The following is a 23,001-nucleotide window of genomic DNA, read 5'->3' as shown; positions in this document are numbered from 1 at the left end:
GCTTTAGGTTAAGTGAGAGATTGTTAGTCATATGTGCCCTGTAAGTCAATCATGTGAGTGATGACATATGTGACATGATACATACTCTTTTCTCTTATTATTTATTTAGTATTTTTTTCACTTTATATTGCCTATTGTATGTATTATGATGTATATGGATCTGTGCAATGGAAATAGGATCATGATGAGATCACAATAATGAGACCGAGTCACCTTTAAATATAGAGCATAAATAATCCCGATCATAGGCCACTCGAGAGGGACATTTGCTAGTCAAAGGTATCTTGCAAATCAATCACGTGAGTGATAGCACGTGTGATATGATATGCACTCTTTTTATTTATTATATTATTTGATATTTTATCACTTTATATTACTTGTTGCATATATATATTACTAGTCATAGGTGCACTGAAAACCAATCACATGAGTGATGGCACGTTGTCACGGACAAACTTCTAAACAGGATGTTTGATGTAATCCTTATGTATGTTCGTATCTTTTGGTATGTTCATGCCTTGTACAGCATGTAGAGGGACGGTCGAAGGCTTAATAGTCCCATTTTAGTTGGGTTGGTGGCCTCTTTAGGCTTGTAAATAAAGGTTACGTCATGTGGACACGTGCGAGAGATTTTCGATCTGTAATGGACCATTTTACCCTTTGTTGTGCAACTGTTCAGAGCTTTTAAAGTCTGTTTGTAATTTGCATTGTCTATGAAGTGTTTTTTAGAGATGTTTGCTTGTGGATCTCGATTGAGGCGTTCTCTCTAACCCGTTCTCTCTTTTGTTGGTCCTAAGGGACAATGGGAGGCTTCGGGGAGGCTGACCTCTACGGACGGACACGCAAGGGTGCCGCACGACTTAGGCAAAACCAGCTAAGTCCGTGACAGATGGTATCAGAGCGGGACAAGCACTCATAGAAACACTTAGCATGCAAACATGGGGGACCTAGCGGGGCTGCATTAAGGGCAGTCAGCACACGCGCGACCATTTGGGGGAAAACGGGCATGGAGATGTTGGGAAAAGGAGTCGCTCGGAGGAGCGGGCATCTGACATTGGCATTCAGAGGAATGGCCAACCCTTCGCGCAAGAGGCACCACGAGAACAGGCAAGCTTGGAAGAATGCGGAGCACACAAAGGTTGGGGTGGTTGAGTTTGAGCTACGTCTCAACGTTGACAACTATACTTGATGGTGCTCAAGGCAAGCGAGGCGCTTGGTGAAGGATGAGACAATGCAAGGTGGAATGAGTTGCTCAACGACCAAAAGAGTTACGCAAAGCTCATAGAGGTGAGGGGAATTGCTAACTCGAAGAATTTGGTACTCATGCATGGGCTTGTATGTGGACGATGGAATGTTCGTGGCCATCCCAAGGCAACTGAAACTCGGCTCCATGGAGCATTGAAACTTTCTCTTCGGCATGTGAAGGATACGTCCATAGGAGGCCGAAGTGTTCAACGAGTTCAGCATGTTGCTAGGCCTTGAGTGGTGCAGCGGGGGCTATATTGACGTGGAGTCGCAATCTAGCAAGTGCATTTGCAGAAGGCAGAACAATGCACAGTTTGTTTAGCAGATCGGAGTAGTCCAAGGGGATGGTGGTCTCCGAAACGAAGAGAGATGTTGCTCCAATGGGACAGTTATCCAGGAGAGATAAGTCCCGACGCTCCAGAGGGAGAATCATGTGGGATGGACCTCACATGTTGAGGAGGAGTACCTCAACAAACAACAACTCCACAAAGCTCAATGGATTGAGCAAGCGGCGAGGAGTCATCGCATGATCTCGCTCGAGAGAATGCATTGGTGGATGCATTGCGAGATCAAGTGGGGGATCGACCCAAAGCAACTTAAATGAAGGCACACTTATAGTCGATGTGGAGATCGGACTCAAGGGAGGGCTGACCCGTGGAATGGTGGGCGCGAGGGCCACCATCGACTTAATGCAAAAACGAGGAGTGGAATAACTTGGGTGTAACTTGGCGAAGTACCCAAGCCGCATAAAGGGAGCCAGCATAGAAGTTGGAACATGGAGCGGAGGCATAGTGCTTTCCTTAGACAGAGGTCAAGGACATGAACTCTTGCAAAGGCAAGAGTAAAATCATGTTGTTCCATGGGTCCTTCATTCTGACGGAGCGGACTCATCTTGCATGGTGCCGAAGATGAAGGGAGCTTCTGAGCACATGCACCTTATCTCTGAGAAGCATTTGATGGAGGAACTAAGGCGACTCAATTTGCGGTGGTGAAATTGGGTTCAGAAGGCCTTAGCACGGGGCAAGAGGACTCAGGGGTGGGTACTCTTGAAGAATATGCCACAGTGTGGCCATTCAAGTTGTCATGAAGGAAGCGGTGCACAGCGGAGATTGTGCTGGTAGGGGTAGAGGCCTAGGATCCAGACAATGGTGCACAAATTACATTGAAGTCGGTGGACTTCGGGAGCTACTAGGCGACGGACTATCCTAGAGCGGTGCTTCATCTAGGTGTGACCCAAGAGTGGGTGGATGAAGGTCGATTGCCAAAGAAGCGAACAAAATCAAATGTGGAAGAGACCTTGCGATGTATTGGCAGAGGCCACACATGGAGGGTTCACAATTCGAGTTTATTCCACAAGGATCAGAATGTAATGGAGATGTCACCAGGAGGCGACATGGTGCAGCGGATCGTGGTGGAACAGTTCGTGGCAATACGATACACATGACATAGTCCCGTGAGGGATTAGATCATATAGAGGTATGATCGGGAGCTACTGGAAGCTCCACTTCGGTGAACAACACGACGGCAAAAAGGGCTATGGATTCAAGGAGTGAAGGCCATGGTACCACAGAGGCGGGTCTTCCGGGCGTGCATCGAATTTTGCATCAGATGAAAACCTTGGTCATTAGCATATGGGGGCTGGGTTCCACCAAGGGAAAAGTTCGAATGCAAGTACCAGTGAGTCCCATAGGAGGGACTTGATCATGCAGTGGTATGATCGAAGCAGCTAGAGAGTTGGACTGCTCCAGAGCTCATATTCGCTTAAGGGTGTTAGGACTCTAGCTTGGAGAGTCCTAATTGAGAGAGACATTCATGTAAAACTGTTAGGACTCTAGCTAGGAGAGTCCTAAGTGAGAGGGACATTCTGTTAGGACTCTAGCTAGGAGAGTCCTAATTGAGAGGGGCATTCATGTAGGAGGTTTTTTCTTAGAGAAGAATTAGGAGTTGTAAGGGAATAGGAGTCTTGAGTAGGAGTCCTATTAGGAGTTGTTAGAAGTAAGAGTCTTAAGTAGGAGTCCTATTAGGAGTTAGGGTTTAGAAGCCCTATAAATTGCCATGTATTCCTTCTCTTTTCATAAGCAATAGATGACTCTTTTCTGCAGCCTTTGAGCAGCAACTTGGAGGGAGGAACCCCTATAGAGTTCCAAGGAGGCCGATCCCCTAAAGAGATCAACCCCAAGTTTAGAATCTGCAAGGGTTCTAACACCTGGTATCAGAGCAGCGTTCTTGGCATCTCCCTGCCCTTCCACTGCCATCCATCAACCCTCCCCAACTGCCCAAAGCAATTCCCACAATTGCTTAAGAGATCGTTGCCAAATTTCCGCCATCATCTCTACCACCGCGGATTATCCCGTGAATTGCAACAGGTTCTGGTTTCCTACCTTACTGCTGCTGCAATTTAGTTATCCCTATCCGAAAATCCAAAAAAAAAAAAATTCGTTCTTATATTGCTGCAAATTTTCATCGTAAGTTGTTGAAATTTTTTGACAAGAATTCTGCTATCGCAACTTACACCAATTTTCTTGCTGTTATTGCCGAAATTTTCTTGATTAAATTGGACATCCTTGCTGTCATATAAACTGAGATATTGCTGTCAATTTCCTCCTCAAATTTCTCAAATTTTTGTGGAGATTTCGTTGAGAAACCGCTGTTTCTTTGACGATAATTCTGCCCTTACAAGACAACACAATTCTGCAGCAAACTTTCACGGATTTCTATCAAACCTATATATACCTTTAACCCATCAACAAAAGAGAGATCTTAATATCGCAGATTTGGAGTCATATACTATGGCATCCGAGGAGGCAATCAATGCAAAATTTGAAGCCTTTGAGGCACAAATGGAGGATAAGATTCGGACTCTCCTTACCGAATTCAGTTTGGGCCGACCACCAAGCCCGAAGAAATCACATCAAGGAGAGAGCTCTAACCAATCACATCATGCCCAAAGAGATGACTTCCAAGAGAGGGGAGGGTCTATGACCGACCCCAACTATTCGCGCATGAGAGTGGACTTCCCTAGATGGGAAGAAGGAGACCCAATTGGTTGGATCTCGCACATGGAGCGATATTTTTGATACCATAAAACTGCGGATGCATCCATGGTGGAAATTGCAGCTATACATCTTAAAGGGGATGCCATACAATGGTTTGACTAGTTTGAACACACTTATGGAGTCCTTTCATGGCGACAATTCAAAGAAGGACTACTGATCCGCTTCGGACCAACTTATTACGAGAACATTGACGGACAACTAGCAAAGATCCGACAAACCTCCACCATTCAGGAGTACCAGACCAGGTTTGAAAGGTTATCTAATCAAACTCGTGATTGGTCTGAAAAATAGTTATTGGGGACCTTTATTGAGGGCTTAAAGCCGGAGATCCGGGGAGAAGTTAAGGCGCGACAACCTTACACGCTTATGGCAGCCATCTCTTTCGCACGACTACAAGAGGAGCGATTGAACCATGAAGCCCGGAGGACTAGGGTCACTCCACGACCTACAATACTAAAGCCCTCAGCCCCCCCCTACTATCAACCGAGTACCTGCACCGAAAAGGTTAACAAGAGAAGAACTTCGGGAGCAATCTGCGAAGGGGTTATGTTGGCATTGCGACGAGCCGTGGAGCCGCGAACATCGCTGTAAAAAAGGTAGACTTCTTATGATTGAACCAGTAGAAGAAGAGGTCATTGAACATCTAGAAGAGAGCCTTGAACATGAAGAAGAAGATATGGAAGAAGAGCCACAGCTGACCGACATTACGGTACACGCACTAGCTGGCTACTCAAATCCGCAAATGATGAAAGTTGGAGGCCTTCTCAAACAATGGCCGATCATTGTTCTCATCGACACGGGCAGCACTAATAACTTCCTAAACAGTAAGGTTGCTGTCCATATGAACTTACCTATTGAGAATTGCAACAGGTTTGTCGCTAAGGTCGCCAACGGACGGATTTTGAAGTGTGATCATAGGTGCCCGCAGTTGAAACTATTGCTGTAGGACCAAGAGATAATTGCATATTTCTTCCTCCTCCCTCTTGATGATCATGAGGCCATACGTAGAATTAAATGGTTGATGACATTAGGTGATATTTCTTGAAATTTTATGCAACTATTTATAAAATTTTATAGTAAGGAGAAACAGGTGATACTGCATGGGAAACGTGAGGGCGACGCAACGATGATTTGCACACAACAAATGGAGAAGGTTTTGCATAAAGCATGCAGGGGCTTTTTGGTACAACTTGAGCAGCAAATTAAAGGAGAGCCAATAGAATTTGAAGATCCAAACCTATTTCCTTTGCTTGTTGAATTTTCAGATATATTTGACGAGCCGCACAACCTACCTCTTACTCGTCGGCATGATCATTGTATAATGATTTTTCCAATCAAATCTCCAGCAAATACTCAGCCATATCGGTATCCACATCTCCAGAATGATGAAATAGAAAGGATTTTAAAAGAGATGCTTGAAACAGGAGTTATTCGGCCAAGTTGCAACCTCTACTTTTTACCGGTGCTACTTATACACAAGAAGGACGGAACATGGCGAATATGCGTTGATTACCGAGCTCTCAATGGCATAACCATCAAGAACAAATACCTTATTCCAATAGTAGATGAATTGCTAGATAAAAGGGTGCACAAATCTTCACAAAGTTGGACCTTCGATCCGGGTATTATCAAATACGAGTGTATGAAGAAGTCATACCGAAAACCGCCTTTCGAACACACAACGGCCACTACGAATTTTTACTTTCTTCAACAAAAGGTGAAATATCTTGGGCATATCATATTAGAGGAAGGTGTGACAGTAGACCCCTTCAAAATTGAAGCAATGCAAATCTGGCCTACCCCAAGGAACATAAAATTGCTACATGGCTTTTTGGGTTTAACAGGCTACTACCGTAAGTTCGTGAAAAACTATAGAAAGATCAGTGCACCACTTACTTCCTTACTGGAAAAAGATGTCTTCCAATGGTCGGACAGAGCCTCCACTGCCTTCGACAAACTTAAGACAGCCATAACGACGACGCCGGTGCTAGCGCTACCAGATTTCAACCGATCCTTCATCATTAAGGCCGATGCATCTGGAGATAGAATGGGAGACATTCTCTTGCAAGATGGTCGACCACTCACATACATTAGCAAGATATTGTCTCCCCCCTATCAAAACATGTTAACATATGATAAGGAGATGCTCGCCATTGTGCACGCAACAATGAGGTGGAGATCGTACTTGATCAGGCGATACTTTCAAATCAAGACCGACCATAAAAGCCTAAAATATCTCTTGGAGCAAAAGATATCTTCCCTCGAGCAGCAAAAATGGGTAACAAAACTTCTTGGATTTGATTATGAAATAACTTACAAAAGGTGGAAAGAGAATATTGTTGCAGATGCGCTTTCGCAGCTACCTGAGCAAGCTGAATTTTCGATCGTTTTACTTCCAACCAGTGACTTCCTTGAGGATATTAAGATGGAATGGCAGGGAGATTCGAAGACCAGTAAGATACAAAAAAAATTAGAGGAAGCACCAAGCTCCGTGGCTCATTACAATCGGGACTCAAAAGAATTATGCTATAAGGGATGAATTGTGCTTGTGACAAATTCTACTTGCATCTTCAAGAGTAGATTTTGGACAAAGTTATTCCATATGCAGGGTACTAAATTTAAAAGGAGTATGACATATCACCCACAAACTAACAGCCAGACGGAAGTTTTAAATAGGTGCTTGGAGACAACCCAAAGCCACCCACCAAATATGACTACCCAAAGAGAACTCCAGACCTAGCCAAGTTCCATTATTGATCGACGGATCGTGACTCGACGACGACGACCCACTAATGAAGTGCTAATACAGTGGGCGAACCTACCAATAGAAGATGCCACTTGGGAGAACTATGACGACTTGAAGATCAAATTCCCAGAATTCACGAATCATCAGCCTCGAGGACAAGGCTGATTTGAAGAGGGCGGGTCTGTTAGGACTCTAGCTTGGAGAGTCCTAATTGAGAGAGACATTCATGTAAAACTGTTAGGACTCTAGCTAGGAGAGTCCTAAGTGAGAGGGACATTCTGTTAGGACTCTAGCTAGGAGAGTCCTAATTGAGAGGGGCATTCATGTAGGAGGTTTTTTCTTAGAGAAGAATTAGGAGTTGTAAGGGAATAGGAGTCTTGAGTAGGAGTCCTATTAGGAGTTGGTTAGAAGTAAGAGTCTTAAGTAGGAGTCCTATTAGGAGTTAGGGTTTAGAAGCCCTATAAATAGCCATGTATTCCTTCTCTTTTCATAAGCAATAGATGAATCTTTTCTGCAGCCTTTGAGCAGCAACTTGGAGGGAGGAACCCCTATAGAGTTCCAAGGAGCCCGATCCCCTAAAGAGATCAACCCCAAGTTTAGAATCTGCAAGGGTTCTACCAAAGGGAGCCCGGCAAGTCAGAGGACAAGGTCGAGTAAGCGAACGTTGCTACCAAGGAAGCTAAGGAGAACAGAATCGGTGCAAACCCTACAATGTGATGGCAGAGGCTATGCATAGGAGTTGCAGTCTGTCTTTCCATCGACCAAAGGAGAGCTGCTTGGAGAACACAGAGGTGTTGAAGCAGGGGGTCGAAAGGGGCGAGGAAGCGACGACGAGTCCAGAGGGACTTAGCTACCTAAAATTAAGCATCAGTTAGAATGTAGGTGGACTCAATGGAGTAGGCGGCAGGGTTGATGGAGAAGACGATACAATCCCAGAGGCGACCAAACCTATGAGAGAATTACTCCAAGTTAGTGCATTCCAGAAGTTCGATGGCATTGAGAAGGTGAATCACAGTAACTAACTCAACGCAAGGAGTGCAAACACTTCAAGTGCTTCAGAAGTGTGAGCAAAGAGCAGGCGAAGGCCAATAACTAGCTCGATGCATGGAGTACAACCTCGAGGAGGCGGGCGAAGTCAAGTAACCTTTGCCTTCTCAACTCTTAAGAGAATGGGCGAAACTGAGTACCCCAATTATCTTATCTATCCAACAGAGGAGCTCTGCACAAGTTCAAAGACCCTTCGAAGATAATGGAAGATAATAGTTGTCAAATCCTCACCAACGGTGATCAGTGCTACTTAGAGTAGATTGTCCGCTTCATTTCCCAACGAAATGCCAATCGAAAGCGGAAGTGATGCGAACCTACTTGGATGTGACAACTAAGTGAAAGAAGAGTCAATGAATAAATTTTGTGGAGGAAGGACCCAAAACTTCAAAAGTTTACGAGACGATGCTCGTTAAAAGCTCCAACAAGCATCCACCCAGTTCAACAGCATGAGGAATTTGAGAGACTAGCGCAGTAAGGATGGTCATTTCCTTCATTTGGAGGATCCATAGGAATCAACAAGGATCAACACAACTCAGCCAACCCCACACCAGAGTCAGAGTCATTGGTGAGTTGAAGCAGCATGGCGGATCAAAGGTTCGACTACTCAAAAACAGCAGCGGAGAGCAACTAGGAGCCAAGAGGCGCATTGTAGTTGGAGCAGAAGATTGAAGACTCAACAAAGGCGAGGAGTTGCAGTGTCGACAAAGGCTTCAACGAGGACGTCGAAGGAATAAGTGGGGGAGAATGTCATGGACAAACTTCTAAACAGGATGTTTGATGTAATGCTTATGTATGTCCGTGTCTTTTGGTATGTTCATGCCTTGTACAACATGTAGAGGGACGACCGAAGGCTTAATAGTCCCATTTTAGTTGGGTTGGTGGCCTCTTTAGGCTTGTAAATAAAGGTTGTGTCATGTGGACACGTGCGAGAGATTTTCGGTCTATAATGAACCATTTTACCCTTTGTTGTGTAACTGTTTAGAGCTTGTAAAGTCTGTTTGTAATTTGCATTGTCTATGAAGTGTTTTTCAGAGATGTTTGCTTGTGGATCCCGATTGAGGCGTTCTCTCTAACTCGTTCTCTCTTTTGTTAATCCTAAGGGATAGTGGGAGGCTTCGGGGAGGCTGACCTTTACGGACGGACACGCAAGGGTGCCACACGACTTAGGCAAAACTAGCTAAGTCCGTGACAACGTGTGACATGACACACACTCTTTTTACTTATTATATTATTTAATATTTTATTATTTTATATTGCTTGTTGTATTAATATATTGTGATGTCCATGGATCTATTCAATAGGAATCAAATCGTAATGAGAATACGATAATAAGACTGATTCGCCTTTAAATGCAAACCCTAAATAATCTCGGCCAATCAATGAACTTATTCTCTAATGAGTACCTGGCTCTGATACCACTGTTAGGAAATCTAGGGCAGTATCACATGTGCAATGGAAGAACAAAAAATAAAATCATAGATTTCACGTAGAAAAGGTTTCATCATCGTGCGAAGATTGGTGCGCAAAAATCGTAAAACCGAAAAACTATACATATATGCAAGATGTGTTACCTGTAGAGATCATATATCCTTGAAATCCTATAGATCTATAGGAGAGGATGAAGAAGGTCAACTGTACTCCTCTTTAGTGGTGATCCACACGATAGGGGCTGTGAAAATGGTCTTCAAATCGCTGCACAATCCTCCTTTATATATGTACCATGCGATTTTGAAGGGGTCGACCCTTCTTGTTGTCCACATGCCCCAAACTGAGACTTTTGGTTGAGGAGAGGGAGAGAGGAGTATAGGAGGTGGTAGCAAAAAAGGAGTCTAGCCTATGACCATTTGGTTCCTTCCTATTTATAGAGATTACTTGTCAACTTAACCCTAATGAATCCTACCATATTAGGTATTGAATCTCAATCCAACTACCCAACCTTCTTGGATTAATAATCCTTTATTGGATTTTATTCACAAGATCTAATAATTCAAGGGCTTATTGGATATCCAATAAGATAGGGGCTCCAACGGATATCTCATATTCGAACCTCTACTCATCGCAACACCTACCATTTGTATGTGACCCTCTAGGCCTAATATCGAGCTAGTCGTGAGTCATACTTGTCATAACTTTTTTTTAGTCAGTGAATTATTATCTTCATATTAATTCACTTGATTCAACGACTACGGACGTACTATGTCATTACGTCACAATCCCTAGATGATACAGGTGAATCTAATCCACTTGACCTATCTGTCCTTAGTTATCATGTATCTATAGTCCCTTATCCATCTAATATCCTAGAGATCATATATCAGGCATGGTGCTGTCATGCCCATATGAAATCTTCTTGAATCTCGCTCTAATCGGATTCTCTCAAAGTTCTCTTTCTCTCTTAATCCGATGACTCTATCCAAGGATTTACTTGAGCAAAAACATATAGGATATTCCTCTTATGACACTAAGAGTGGATGATCCTTTATCGACACTCAATAGCCCTTGTAAAGTTGATTGTTACTCCCGATAATCGGTTGTGCTAGATATAAAATTTTCCTACCTATAAGTCCGATATCAAAGAGTGGAGTACTCATATAGGACATCCCTGGTGCCTCAAGTCTAAGTACCAAATACACCATTAGACAACAGAATCATTGTTTGATAATGAGATATCATCAACAATCCAACATTCCGTAAGTGGATCAATCAATGAACTCGTTCTCCAATGAGCACATAAACTATATCCCTAGTGTCCCCATATGAAGAACTATGAGATCAGCTGCCTTAATCAAATGAATGAGTATATAGTACATAAGTTTATCCAATTATCTTAATATCCCTCTTGAGTAACCAATGACCGAGATTATTTAGGGTATATGTTTAAAGGTGAAGAAGTCTCATTATCGTGATCTCATTACGATTCGATTTTCATTGCATAGATCTATGAACATCACAATATATGCAACGAGCAATATAAAGTGAGAAAAAATATCAAATAAATAATAAACTAAAAGAGTGTGTTTCATGTCAAACGTATCATCACTTATGTGATTGGCTTGTAAGGTACCTATAACTAACAAGTATATACATTTAAAATAACATATGATCATTTGAATTCAATTTTCTCATAATCTTTTAAAATGACATATAGATAGGTGAAGTTTGGTTAAAACTCTATCATCAATTGATTATCGTCATAAAAAAGGAGATTATTGAATATCAAATTTTAATGATGAAATCAATTGATTAGTTTATAAACTAATATGCTTTTAAGATAAGTAACGTAGAAAATACTTCGTTCACAGACTCAAACTATCAAAAGGCAAATTGTCGAAGCAAGAGAATCAGATGTGCCAGGAAAAGTATCATGTCAAAAATTGGGCATCGAGCTAGAGGATTGGTCGACCTATTAAAGATTATACTTCATGCTATAAGTTTAGGCATTATGCTAGAAGAATCAGGTATTTTATCAAAATATAGGATGTCATGCAAAAGTCAACATGTCAATAGATTAGACGATATACCGAAGGAAAGGATAATGTGCTGAAGGTTTGGATGAAGTGCCAAAAGATCGAATGATATACCAAAATAACATACAATGTGTTGAAAGCTTCATAATTATGCAGGATATGTGGTTGGATTTTAAAAGTCTTGATCGAGATCTTTTTAGGTCAAATTGAGTTGGTATTGGGTTGAAACCATGCCAACTTGTCAAAAAACTCATTGGGCTTAAATCAAGGCTGAATTGGGCCTATTAGAAGGCTAAATTGATGACCTAAGATAGGCCTAGGCAGTGGTACCGCTAGGACCAAGCGGTAATACCGCTTGAGTCAGTCGAAATGCACTGTTTGTGCTTTTTTGGTGGTTTTAACAGTAGTAGCACCCAAGCCGATAGTAGTACCACCAAAGCCTTTATTTGTGGTCCCATTATAGTGGTAGTACTGCCCAATGCTGACGGTAGTACTGTTAGTACCTTAAAAATTTAGGGATTTAAATTTTTGGCTTAATTCTTGAAGCCTTTTGGGGACTATAAATACCCCACTCATACTTGCTTGATGGAGCATAAATTCTTGAGTACAAAAGTGTTATAAACTATCTTTTTGAGATGTATTTGAGTCTCTTCCTTCTTGAGTTTAGAGGTGATTTCAAGTTGTCGGAGGTGAAAGATCTTGTAAAAGAGAGAGTGTAAAGGTTTTCTCCTAAGCCTATTAAAAGGAGAAAAGCTATTACAAGGGTAGTTGATCTTCACCCATTAGAAAGAAGATCAATAGTGAAAGTCGGTGGCTTTAAGGGAAGAAGAATCATGGGTGGACATAGGTCAGGAAAATCGAACCACTGTAAATCGGTTTGCATCTCTTTTCTTGTTTTTGTTTTGTTATTGCTTACTGATTTACTTCACTTGCTACCTTTACTCACACTTTTGATTATACTAAGATCGGAATCAAACTAGTTAGTATAAGAATGCACCCCGTTTTGAATCAGTATTAGTGGACCAAGAAGAAAGGTGGGCAAGGTATCATCTCCAATAAGCAGTCGAGGTAGGCAATAAAAGAAAAGGTCGAAAACCAAGTTGCAAGAGCAGATAAGGAATCAGAGCCCCAACTAGTAGTGGTCCAGGTATTATATAAGACAGAAGGTAACTAACTGAATCATTAGCCGAGGCGAACATTTTTTATATGGATTTATTGATCTAAACTTAAAATTGTATAAAATTGCTATAGTACTATTTCACCCCCCACCCCCTCTCCTCATTGTGTCGTTACGATCCTAATAGTAAAAACATAATTAGTCTTACATCTCATGACAACTTAATTACTTGAAGCTCCTAGTTGCTAATGTCTAGATTGTCTACTCTTGCCCTTCTTTGAAGGTCAATAATATAACCTCCATGTGCAGTTGGTGCAATACTAAAAAGCTACTTTTAGTCCTTTACCTATTGCAATTCATTATCTAATTTTTTTACCATCAGAGCTTGATTAAATACTTTAGCATATATTAGTAAAATTAATGTAATAATAGAATTTTTAATTAGTAGACAAATTCTCCTCTCAAAGTGATGAGCTCTTTGATGTTCATTAAAGACAATATATAGAGAGAACTGAACCAACTTAGTAAAATAATGATCATACTCCATCACAATCCCACTTCCCTAGTGGATGCTAAAGAACTCCTATTGTTTCTAGAAGTAGATTGAATCAGGGAAAAAACTATTCACATAATTCATTTTTAAATTGCTCTCAAGTCACTGCATTGCCTCTTGCATCCAACATCCTCTTTTTTGAGGTCCAATAAGTATTTGTCTTTTCTTTCAAAATGAAAGAAGCGAAAGACACCTTCTGATTTTCTCTACATTCAATAACTTCAAATATTTTGTCCACTTGATGGATCCAATATTTAACAAATATTAGATCTAGCTTGCCCTTAACTCTCAATTGGAATCTAGTCTAGTGCTACTAGGAGATTATTTGAAAAATCAAAAATAAAATAAAAAATTTTAGCAATACCGAGTAGGAACCTTTATAATTTGATTGTAAAATAAATATATATTCAAAGTCAATCATTTCACTAGCGTATATCAAATAACTGAAGAAGCACTCCTCCAACAATAGATAAAGAGACTTTATCCTATAAGACGAGTTTATATTCTCCCAACAATGGATAGAGACAAACCTATATCACACTCCCAACAACACATGGTGTAATTTCCCTCACTCGTCAAAGTGATGACGTGTTTTTCCCAAGAGTGCATTGAGGAATCATCCAGTCATTACATCTGATAGCCCATTAATCCCCAAAGAGAATCGACCTATCTACCCTTGATAGAAAAACAAAATCATCTCATACTGATAATATATATATATCGGGATGAAATAATACAATGAAACATCTTAATTTATCTTTCGAATATTATTATTCTCAAATAATATCAATTAGTAGTCAATTGAATTAAACTTAACTCAATCAATAAAATTGAACTCGATTTAACTATAACCTAATTGAATTAATCTTTAATCCTCATTTAATCAATTTGGAACCATCATAGATTAGTATAATTTAAGCTAGATTAAAACATAATAAATAGTAGTTGATTACAAAGATGAAATTACATAAGAAATAAAATAATATTTTTAATAACCTATTATTTAAATCTTATTAAAATTAAGTATTACAAATAGCATCTGCATGCAAGATATTAATTAATGAAAATTAATGGGTGAGGGGCATCACTCCATTCGCTATTTATAGTATGATATAGGTTTGTCTACATCCGCGCTTAGGAGAATATAAATTATTTCCGAAGGATAAAACTTCTCTATATATTTTCACAGGAGTGTTCATTCGAATATTTGATATACACTAGTAGGATGATTAACTTTTGGATATGTATTTGTCTTACAATTGACTTATATATGTTCCTATTCAACATCGTTGAAATTTTTTGGTTTTATTTTTTATTTTTAAAATAGGCTCTTATTAGCACTAAATTGGATTCCAATAAAGAATAGACTTTCATCTACTAATGGGTTAGAGCTAGTTGAATTTTATTTTTGAGTTGACATCACTATATTTCTCGAGTATTATTTTTTACTTATATTTTAATTAATAAATAAATTATAATAAATATTTATAATTTTTTTATATTAATTATAATAAATAAATTATAATTAATTAAGTGATGTTTATTTACTTGACTCTTGATGCACTTATATATTATAATCTTATGAAACAAAAAGGACATGACAAGTCAAGCCTTTACCTTCATCTTCCCTCACTGTGTGTCTTCTTTCCTGTATCGATCTTGGGATTTTTTATTTCTTTGTGCTGAACAATTTGCTATTCTTGAATCGATCTCGAAGTTTCATTTTTTTGGTCTATGCTTGAAATGATTTAGTGGCACAAGGGCGAAGAATGTAGGTGTGGCCATCAATTAAGCAACACCTTGATTCATTTGATCACTTCAATTGTGATATTGAGATAATCAACTAATGACATCATCATCTACCAGTACTAACATAGATTTTATCGTAAGCAAGACATGAACTAACTCCTCGAACCCCAGTTTATTTTACCCCTAAGTTTTTAGATTTTGAAACATTACCCTAAAACTATTAAAACTAAGGATAGCAATGGGTCTTCAAAATCTCTATGACCCACATAAGCATTATCATATATTTTTATTAGGTTTGAAATAGTTTTAGATAGAAAAAGAGACTAATCAGATTTAATTCACATATGAGAAACTAATCAATTCATCAGTTGAACTATTTTACTCTAAAATCAACATGGTTTTATTTTATTTGATTGCATGTAATTAAAAAGAATCTTCTTCTTACAATATTACTAATAATTATACCACTCGAAAAAAAAAATTTTTTTTTGGAAGAGGAGCTTCACATCAACGCTATAACTAACGGAAAGGCGTAACGGCAAGAAAGTCACCCCAGCATATTGGTGAAGGCTAAAGCAATAGTGCACATCTGCGTCAAGTCGGAGTCCTCCTTGGTCAAGGGCGAGGGGACCTTCAGCTCCTTGAAACCGTCCTCGCAGGTGTCGGGCGCGTCCACAGCGGCGCTAAGATAGGTCTTGGCGTCGACCAGGCGACCCTCCTTGATGGCCGGGATGGACGTGTTGAGGTCGGAGAACAGGTCCTCGTAGACGCTCCCGCAAGACTCCAAGCCCTGCTTCGTCTTTGGATCACTCGTTCTGGCTAGCAAACTCTTGACCTTAGCGCTGGCGCTGGTGGTTTTGTCCTTCGCCAAGGTAGCCGCGATCACCGTCAGCGACTTCTGGTCCGCCGACCCGCTCCCCGGGTACGGGAGGAGCTCCGCCACGCAGAAGTCATAGTTGATATTGGGGCTGCTATTCGCCGCGTCCCTGCACGCCTTCTCAACCGATGCCTCCACCCCGGGGAGGAGGTGGTAGTGGAGGAGGAGGACTGCCACCGCGAGGAGAATACAGATGGTGGACGGCCTCATCGATCTGCTGCTATCGATAGCTTGGTTAGGTTATGCGTGCTCGCAAGGAGACGAAGTTGATATCAATATATATACTTATCGAGGCGGGTAAATATTACCGAATTCTAGAGCCATTATTAGGCAAGAAATAAAGAATTCAACTATGGATTTTTTTTTTATAGAAAGAAACAATTTTAAATATTTAGTATCGATTATTCCTTATTAGTGTTCATAAGGATTATAAACAATTCTAAACATTTATAATTTGATTTTATATGGGGAATAATTATTTTTTAATTTGTATTAGACGTGGAAATCTGGGTTTTACTATTGATATTTAAGTTAGATTAAATTATTTTAGTACATGGGTCAATGAGATGCATGGCTGGGAAAGCAAGTGAAGGCTGAAAGTTCCATGTATGAATGCAGATTCTCTTATGTCGGAGGCCTCGATACATCGAATGAGATTCGGATAAGATATCAGGTTAACTGCATTTTTTTTTTTTGGGAAAACGAGGGTGCCGATAAGCATGCCAATGATGCAGTAGCATTGGGTATTGTTGGCAGGTAGATCTTGTCGCGTCCTTTAAATTGTCCCTTTCCACATATTTTCGTAATAAAACTACTCATTCATTAGGATATGTGAGCAATGACTCGACACCAAATCGATAGCAGAAAAAGAAAATAATGAATGCATATCAATTTGCTCTAACGCCACTCTAAAACATGATCAATGGGATGAATGAAAAATCATCATGTATCCAAATTATAAATGATTATAAAGGAACAAAACAAGAACAGAAAGAATCAACTAGCTTTACTTTTTAGAATAATGCTTACTAACATTTCGTCCTAGGATATTCTCTAAGACACGACTAAAGAGAATCAGATAAGAAAAATGAAAATTTGCATGTAAGAATAAGTAGTAGTTTAAGGATAATTATGAGCTTTTTAATAGGTAAAAACTTTATCTACGTGGAAATGCTTAAGAAACCAAGAATTCCAAATTCCCTACGTCATATTCTACAAGAAAAATATATGTTATGAAGAATGAATTTGCTAAATATATGTGCACCGCAAAGAAATTTAAATAGAATAGTAATCCAAAGAAAATGACAAGGTGTTCAGTCTCTTTCTTTTCTTCACGTGATATAAGCTCAGAAGAATTCCTTTAAACTCTGAAATCATCGTTTGTCATGCATCTAATTAGAAAGTTCAGGTAATGTGTTCAAGCTGCTACCAACCAAATGTTCTAACAAATCTCCTCTCATCTTTTGGTGAACTTAGATGCATTATCTACCTATCAGCTTGGGCAAGCTTATTTGCTTCTCATACCATTTATAATTTACCGATGTGGATTCTAACATACCAAGAGTGTAGAGCCTTCTTAAAAAAATCTTATTACAAAGTAACTTGGCTTCGTATAATGTTTGTTAAAGTATTCTAGATCTCCTTTATTGTTGTCTTTTCTACTATAATGTTTGCTAAAGTATTCTGGATCTACTTTATTGTTGTCTTTTCTATGATGTTAGAACTTTATCCGCCAATATTATGGGTAAGTTGGTGTTTACAGTGCCATTCATTTCTAACATTTTATTATATGTAAAATCTTTGGGTCTATCTCCAATTTGCTAGTCAAAGGTATTTTGCAAGTCAATTACATGAGTGATGACACTTATGACATGATACATACTCTTTTTTCTTATTATTTATTTAATATTTTTTTACTTTATATTACCTATCATATATATTGTGATGTCCATGGATCTATGCAATGAAACTCGGATCGTGATGAGATCAGATAATGAGACCAATTCGCCCTAAAACACAGATCCTAAATAATCCCGGTCATAGGTCACTCGAGAAGGACATTGAGATGACCGGATAGATTAGTATATTGTATACCCATCCATATAATAGAGGTGGCTGGTCTCATAGTTACTCGTATGAGGACACTAGGGGTATCCCGTAGGTGCTTATTAAAGAATGAGTTCACTGATTGATCTACTCATGGAATGCTAGATTGTTGATGATACCTCATTATCAAACAGCGATTATATCGTCCCAATGGTGTATCTGGTCCTTAGACTTGAGACACCATGTATGAGTATTCTACTCTTTGATACCAGACTTATAGACTTGAAAGTTTCAAATCTAGCATAACCAATCATCGGGAGTGGTAGCCAACCTTATGAGGGCTATTGAGTATCGAAAGAGGATTATCCACTCTCAATGTCATGAAAAGAATATCTCATGTGTTTTCGCTTAGGCAAATCCCTAGTTAGGGTTATTTAGATTGAGAGAGAAAGAGTTCTCTCTTTCTGACATGTATGACTCACGACTAGCTTGATATTGGGCTTAGAGAATCACACACATATGGTTGGTGCTACGACGAGTAGAGATTAAGATATGAGATATCCGTTGGAGCCCTTATTTTATTAGATATCCAATGAGCCCCTGAATTATTGGATCCCATAGATAAGATCTAATAAGATCAAATGAGAGATTATTGGATAAAGCGCCACTAATCTAAGAGACTTAGGTAGTTAGATGAAGATCCAGTACCCAATAGGGCAGGATTCATTAGGGTTAAGTTGATACGGGGCCTCTATAAATAAGAGGGAACCAAAAGGCCATAGGCTAGAACCCCTTTTGGCTGTCACTTCCTATTCTCCTCTCCCCTTCGCCTCCTCAGCCAGCAACCCCTATTTGGGGTGTATAGACAACAAGAAGGATCGACCCCTTCTTGATTGCGTGGTATGCGTAGCGAGGAGATTTGGACAGTGATTTAAGGAGCATCTTTGTAGCCTTTGCTGTGTGGATCACCATTAGAGAGAACGACACTTGACCTCTTTCATCCTCTCCCATGGATCTACAGGATTTCAAGGATATACGATCTCCCTAGGGGACACATCCCTTAACACATGTGGTTTTTTGGTTTCGCGAGTTTTGCGGACCAATCTTTGCACAACGATGAAACCTTTTTATGAAAATCTAAGATTTTCCTTTCTATTCTTCTACTATACATATGATATCACCCCAAGATTTTCCAATAGTGGTATCAGAGTCAGGTTGTTCGTGCGAAAGATTAGTTTTTGAACTGTATGTGTTGTGTTTTAGAAAAGCTTTTGACATCAAAATTGTTGATGCAAAAAGCAAGAAAGTGTATTAACTATTGCTGAACTCACAAATTGGCCAAAGGCTTCTTGTAGCCCTACAGTAGGATACCTACGGACAGGGGTTGCAGGCGGTTGGCGACAATCTACCTATAGGCAAGCCACTTGCATGCAAGGGCGACGCCCGCTGGCAGGCCACTTGCATGCAGAGGTGGCCGCCCTTGTGCAAGGCGGTGGCCTATATGCAAGATAGCAACCGCTTGAAAGGTGATGGTTGAACTACCACGCTACCACAAGGGCAGCACCTATGGGCATTGCTCCCGCAAGTGAGCCTCTTATGGGTAGTGTGACTATCGATGGGGTGGCAATGATCGCATCGTAGGAGGGTAGGTTTTTAAACAAAAGATAATTTTACCCCTCTCGATTTTTAAAAATTTGAGGTTTGTCCTTTCTATCCAAATTACATAAACACCATTCATAAATCAAAAAATCCTTGTATATCCTTAATTTTAAAAAAAATATTTGTTAATTAAAAGATTTAATTAACTATTATTATTTATCTAGTAGTCTATAATGATATGTACATATGTTGTATGATGTGAATAGATGATCATGGATCATATGATATGATGTATGTGTGTGATGTGATTATTATTATTATTATTATTGAGACCTATGTGTTGGGTAATCTTGGAGGTGACATCACATGCATCGCGGAAGAACATAAAACAAAATCCTTGATAAGACCCTAAAGTTTTATCCTAAAAGAAATGAAAGAAATGATAGAAAAGGGGATGAAATGGTAAGGCTCTAATACCAAATAATAAGACCCTAAAGTCTTATCCTAAAGGAAATGAAAGAAATGATAGAAAAGGGGATGAAATGGTAAGGCTCTGATATCAATTGATAAGACCCTAAAGTCTTATCCTAAAAGAAATAAAAGAAATGATAGAAAAGGGGATGAAATGGTAAGGCTCTGATACCAAATGATAAGACCCTAAAGTCTTATCGTCGCTCTGATACCAAATAATATGACCTTAAGGTCTTATCGTGGAAGAAAGGGGAGAAAAGGGAATGATAATGATCGCTTCGAGAGGATTGGCCTCCTTGATCGCTTCGAGGGGATTGACCCTCCTTAATCACTTCGAGGGGATCGGCCTCCTAGAGTTTGTTCACAGAGTGGAATAATATTTCATTGATTGATTGATTGCTTTCAAAAGAAAGGTTATATCACTATTTATAGAGTTCCACCTAGAGTCCACCAGGACTTGGACTCTTAATAATAAATAAATATTAAATAACCTCAACTTGACTCTAACTGAACTAAATAGACTCAATAAACAACTGAACTAAATAGACTCAATAAACATTATTCAAAAGCTCAGAAAAAGGGTCATAACAATTCCTCCCTCTTCAAATCAGCCTTGTCCTCAAGGCTAAGTAGCATTAATCTCGGGGAGCTTATCTTTCAGCACTTCAGTCATAGGCTATCTGCAACGTATCACAGCCCATTGATCAAGTAAGTCTGGTCTCCACTTTTTGACAGTGTAAGCAACAGGTTGATCTTTCAGTGTAGTAATCATTGTAAGAAACTCCTGGTCTTTGCTATCGTAAGTTAAAATTCGTCCATCAGCGATCTTTACTTCGAATATATCGTAGCTTTCAATGTGGTAGGCTAATTGGGCTGCAACTTTTTTGTCCATAAAATTATTAGTGCTATTTGTATCAATCAAATTAGTGACAAGTTGATGTTTCAAAGTTCCTCCGATTTTCATAGTTTATGGGTTAGTGTAGCTAGCCAATGCATGCACTATATGTGTGATGGCTTCAATATCTTCATTAGTTTTTACACCTTCATGATCGGAGTCCAACTCTTTTGCTTCTAGTTCCTCTCCAATTGGCTTAATCATCAAAAGTTGCCCTTGTTTACATTGGTGCTCCATACTCCACTTTTCATCATAGTACAAACCCTTTGCTGATCTTTCATTGAGTTCTTCTTGGGTTAGTCTTTGGGTGTCAAGGCTTTGGTTGGGAATAGATGGGGCTGGTGGCTTACTGATCATTTGGTTGTTGTCTCTTCTGTTTCCATGATTTTCCCTGTTGATTTTTTTCTCATGTAGATGTACGAATGAGATCGCAGCTATCATAGTGCGGGGTTGACGAGCCTTAACTTCACACCGGATCTCTGGAATAAGACCTTTAATAAATGTATCCAGAAGTTGTCATTCCGACCAATCTCTAGCTTGATTTGATAATCTTTCAAACCTACTCTGATATTCCAATACTGTAAAAGTCTGACAAATTTTTACGAGCTGTCCATCCACCTTCATGTATGAGTAGATCGTGTCACAATCTTGGGGCCCTTTTCCAGTATTTCCAGATTTGTGTAATGTAGAACTTGAGCTCCTACCTTGTTGAAATTTACTAAGGCTCCCTAGTAAATCCTTTTTGAAATTATTAAGTATTTCTTGCAACCGGTTCTCAATTCTAATTTCCAATACTTCCATTTGTGCTTTCACTGAGTTATCAGTGACCATTTCGTAAGACTGCAAATCTATAATCTCAACTCCTGTTTCTGGTGTCAAGACTAAGGCATAAATCATTACCCTACTCGGTGCTGTTGTTGTGATGCAATCGATGGTAGCACTATTGGAATGAAGGGTTGCTGCGAGGATGCGGGGATGTAGCTGCGTTCGCTACGTGGGAGGCAACGATGCTTGCTGTGGTCGCTGCGTGGAGGGATCGCTACTGCTGAGGGTTGGGAGGCGGTGACGGTGGTGCGGCTAGGGGTAGCGTCGCTAAGGGCCTGTCGCTGTGGTGGTTACGACGGCGCAGATGGAAGGTAGCGTTGCTCTGTCTCTACTGCACTACGGAAGGAGGCGTTGATGACGTCGAAGGATTGCGTGCGGTTGAGGACACAACAGTGTCATTAAAGTGGCCGAGGTTGAGAAGAGGTGTCGGTGCGTGCGTTGCCAAGGTTGAAGCGGCCGCACAAGAGCTTGCTACGTGTGCTGTTGGAGGGCGACTGCAGTGGCATCACCGAGGTTGAGGCTATAGTGGAAAATAGGAATCAACGGTGGTAGGCTAGGCGATGAGCGGCGTCGTCACTAGCTGGGCAGCAATGGCGATGGTGGTGGCAACTGGTGTTCGCAGCAGCAAGAGGACCGGCGACTGCTTCGCAGCAGCAAGAGGATTACCCTATTTTGGTCAGCAAGGGGGAGTTACGGCGATCGTTCTTGCCCGAGCCAAGGGGAGCGGCGGTTGGGAGGCGAGTGGCGATCACCGCACGGTGGCTGGCAGCGATGGTGGGTTGGCTGGAAGGCGATGACGCTCGAGCCGCGGCTGCAATCGATGAGGGGCTGCGGCAATAGAGGAAGCTCTGTTTTTGCAACCGTTGCAACGAGGGGCTGCAGCAAACGGTGGCTACGGCTGCGACCCAGTGGGGGGCTGGGTTAGGGTTGCGGTTGGGAGGCGGGCGGCGGTGATGGAGTAGCTGGGAAGCAGCAGCAGTGGTGGGGAAGAAGTTGCCGTGCATTGGCGGTTGAGAAGGGGAGCGGGGCTGCGGCAGGATGAGACGCTGGCAGCATCATCTCCTAGCAGCAGTGGTGACTCGAGTGGGAGGCGACGGCCATGGTGGACTTTGGCCGAAAGCGGGGCAGGGTCGGTCGCTGGCCGGAGAGCAGCGACGGCCGACGATGGGCTGGCCGCAAGCAAGGGAAGCAGAGGTGCATGGCATCAGCTTCTTCTTCTTCTCTCTCTTCTTTCTCTTCTTTCTTTCTTTCTTTCTTTCTTTCTTCCCTTTTTTTTCTTTTGAGATGATGAACTGCAACAAGAATGCT

The 23,001-nt window shown here is 40.6% G+C and overlaps 1 protein-coding gene across 1 annotated transcript; it reads right to left on the bottom strand.

Annotated features, from left to right (window-relative positions):
- Positions 1 to 15,527: 15,527 nt before the first annotated feature.
- LOC135636217 (putative invertase inhibitor) lies at positions 15,528 to 16,067 on the bottom strand. Its single transcript, XM_065147848.1, has one exon. The coding sequence runs from the start codon at positions 16,065 to 16,067 to the stop codon at positions 15,528 to 15,530; it is 540 nt and encodes a 179-aa protein (XP_065003920.1).
- Positions 16,068 to 23,001: the final 6,934 nt, after the last annotated feature.

Source organism: Musa acuminata, chromosome BXJ1-3, assembly GCF_036884655.1.
Source record: "Musa acuminata AAA Group cultivar baxijiao chromosome BXJ1-3, Cavendish_Baxijiao_AAA, whole genome shotgun sequence".
Classification (NCBI taxonomy): Eukaryota; Viridiplantae; Streptophyta; class Magnoliopsida; order Zingiberales; family Musaceae; genus Musa; species Musa acuminata.
The sequence above is the reverse complement of the archived record's forward strand: the minus strand, read 5'-3'. Positions and strand labels throughout refer to the sequence as shown.

Bases quoted from the DNA above. Each gene is read 5' to 3' on its own strand.
- LOC135636217 (XM_065147848.1), bottom strand. From the start codon at position 16,067: ATGAGGCCGTCCACCATCTGTATTCTCCTCGCGGTGGCAGTCCTCCTC.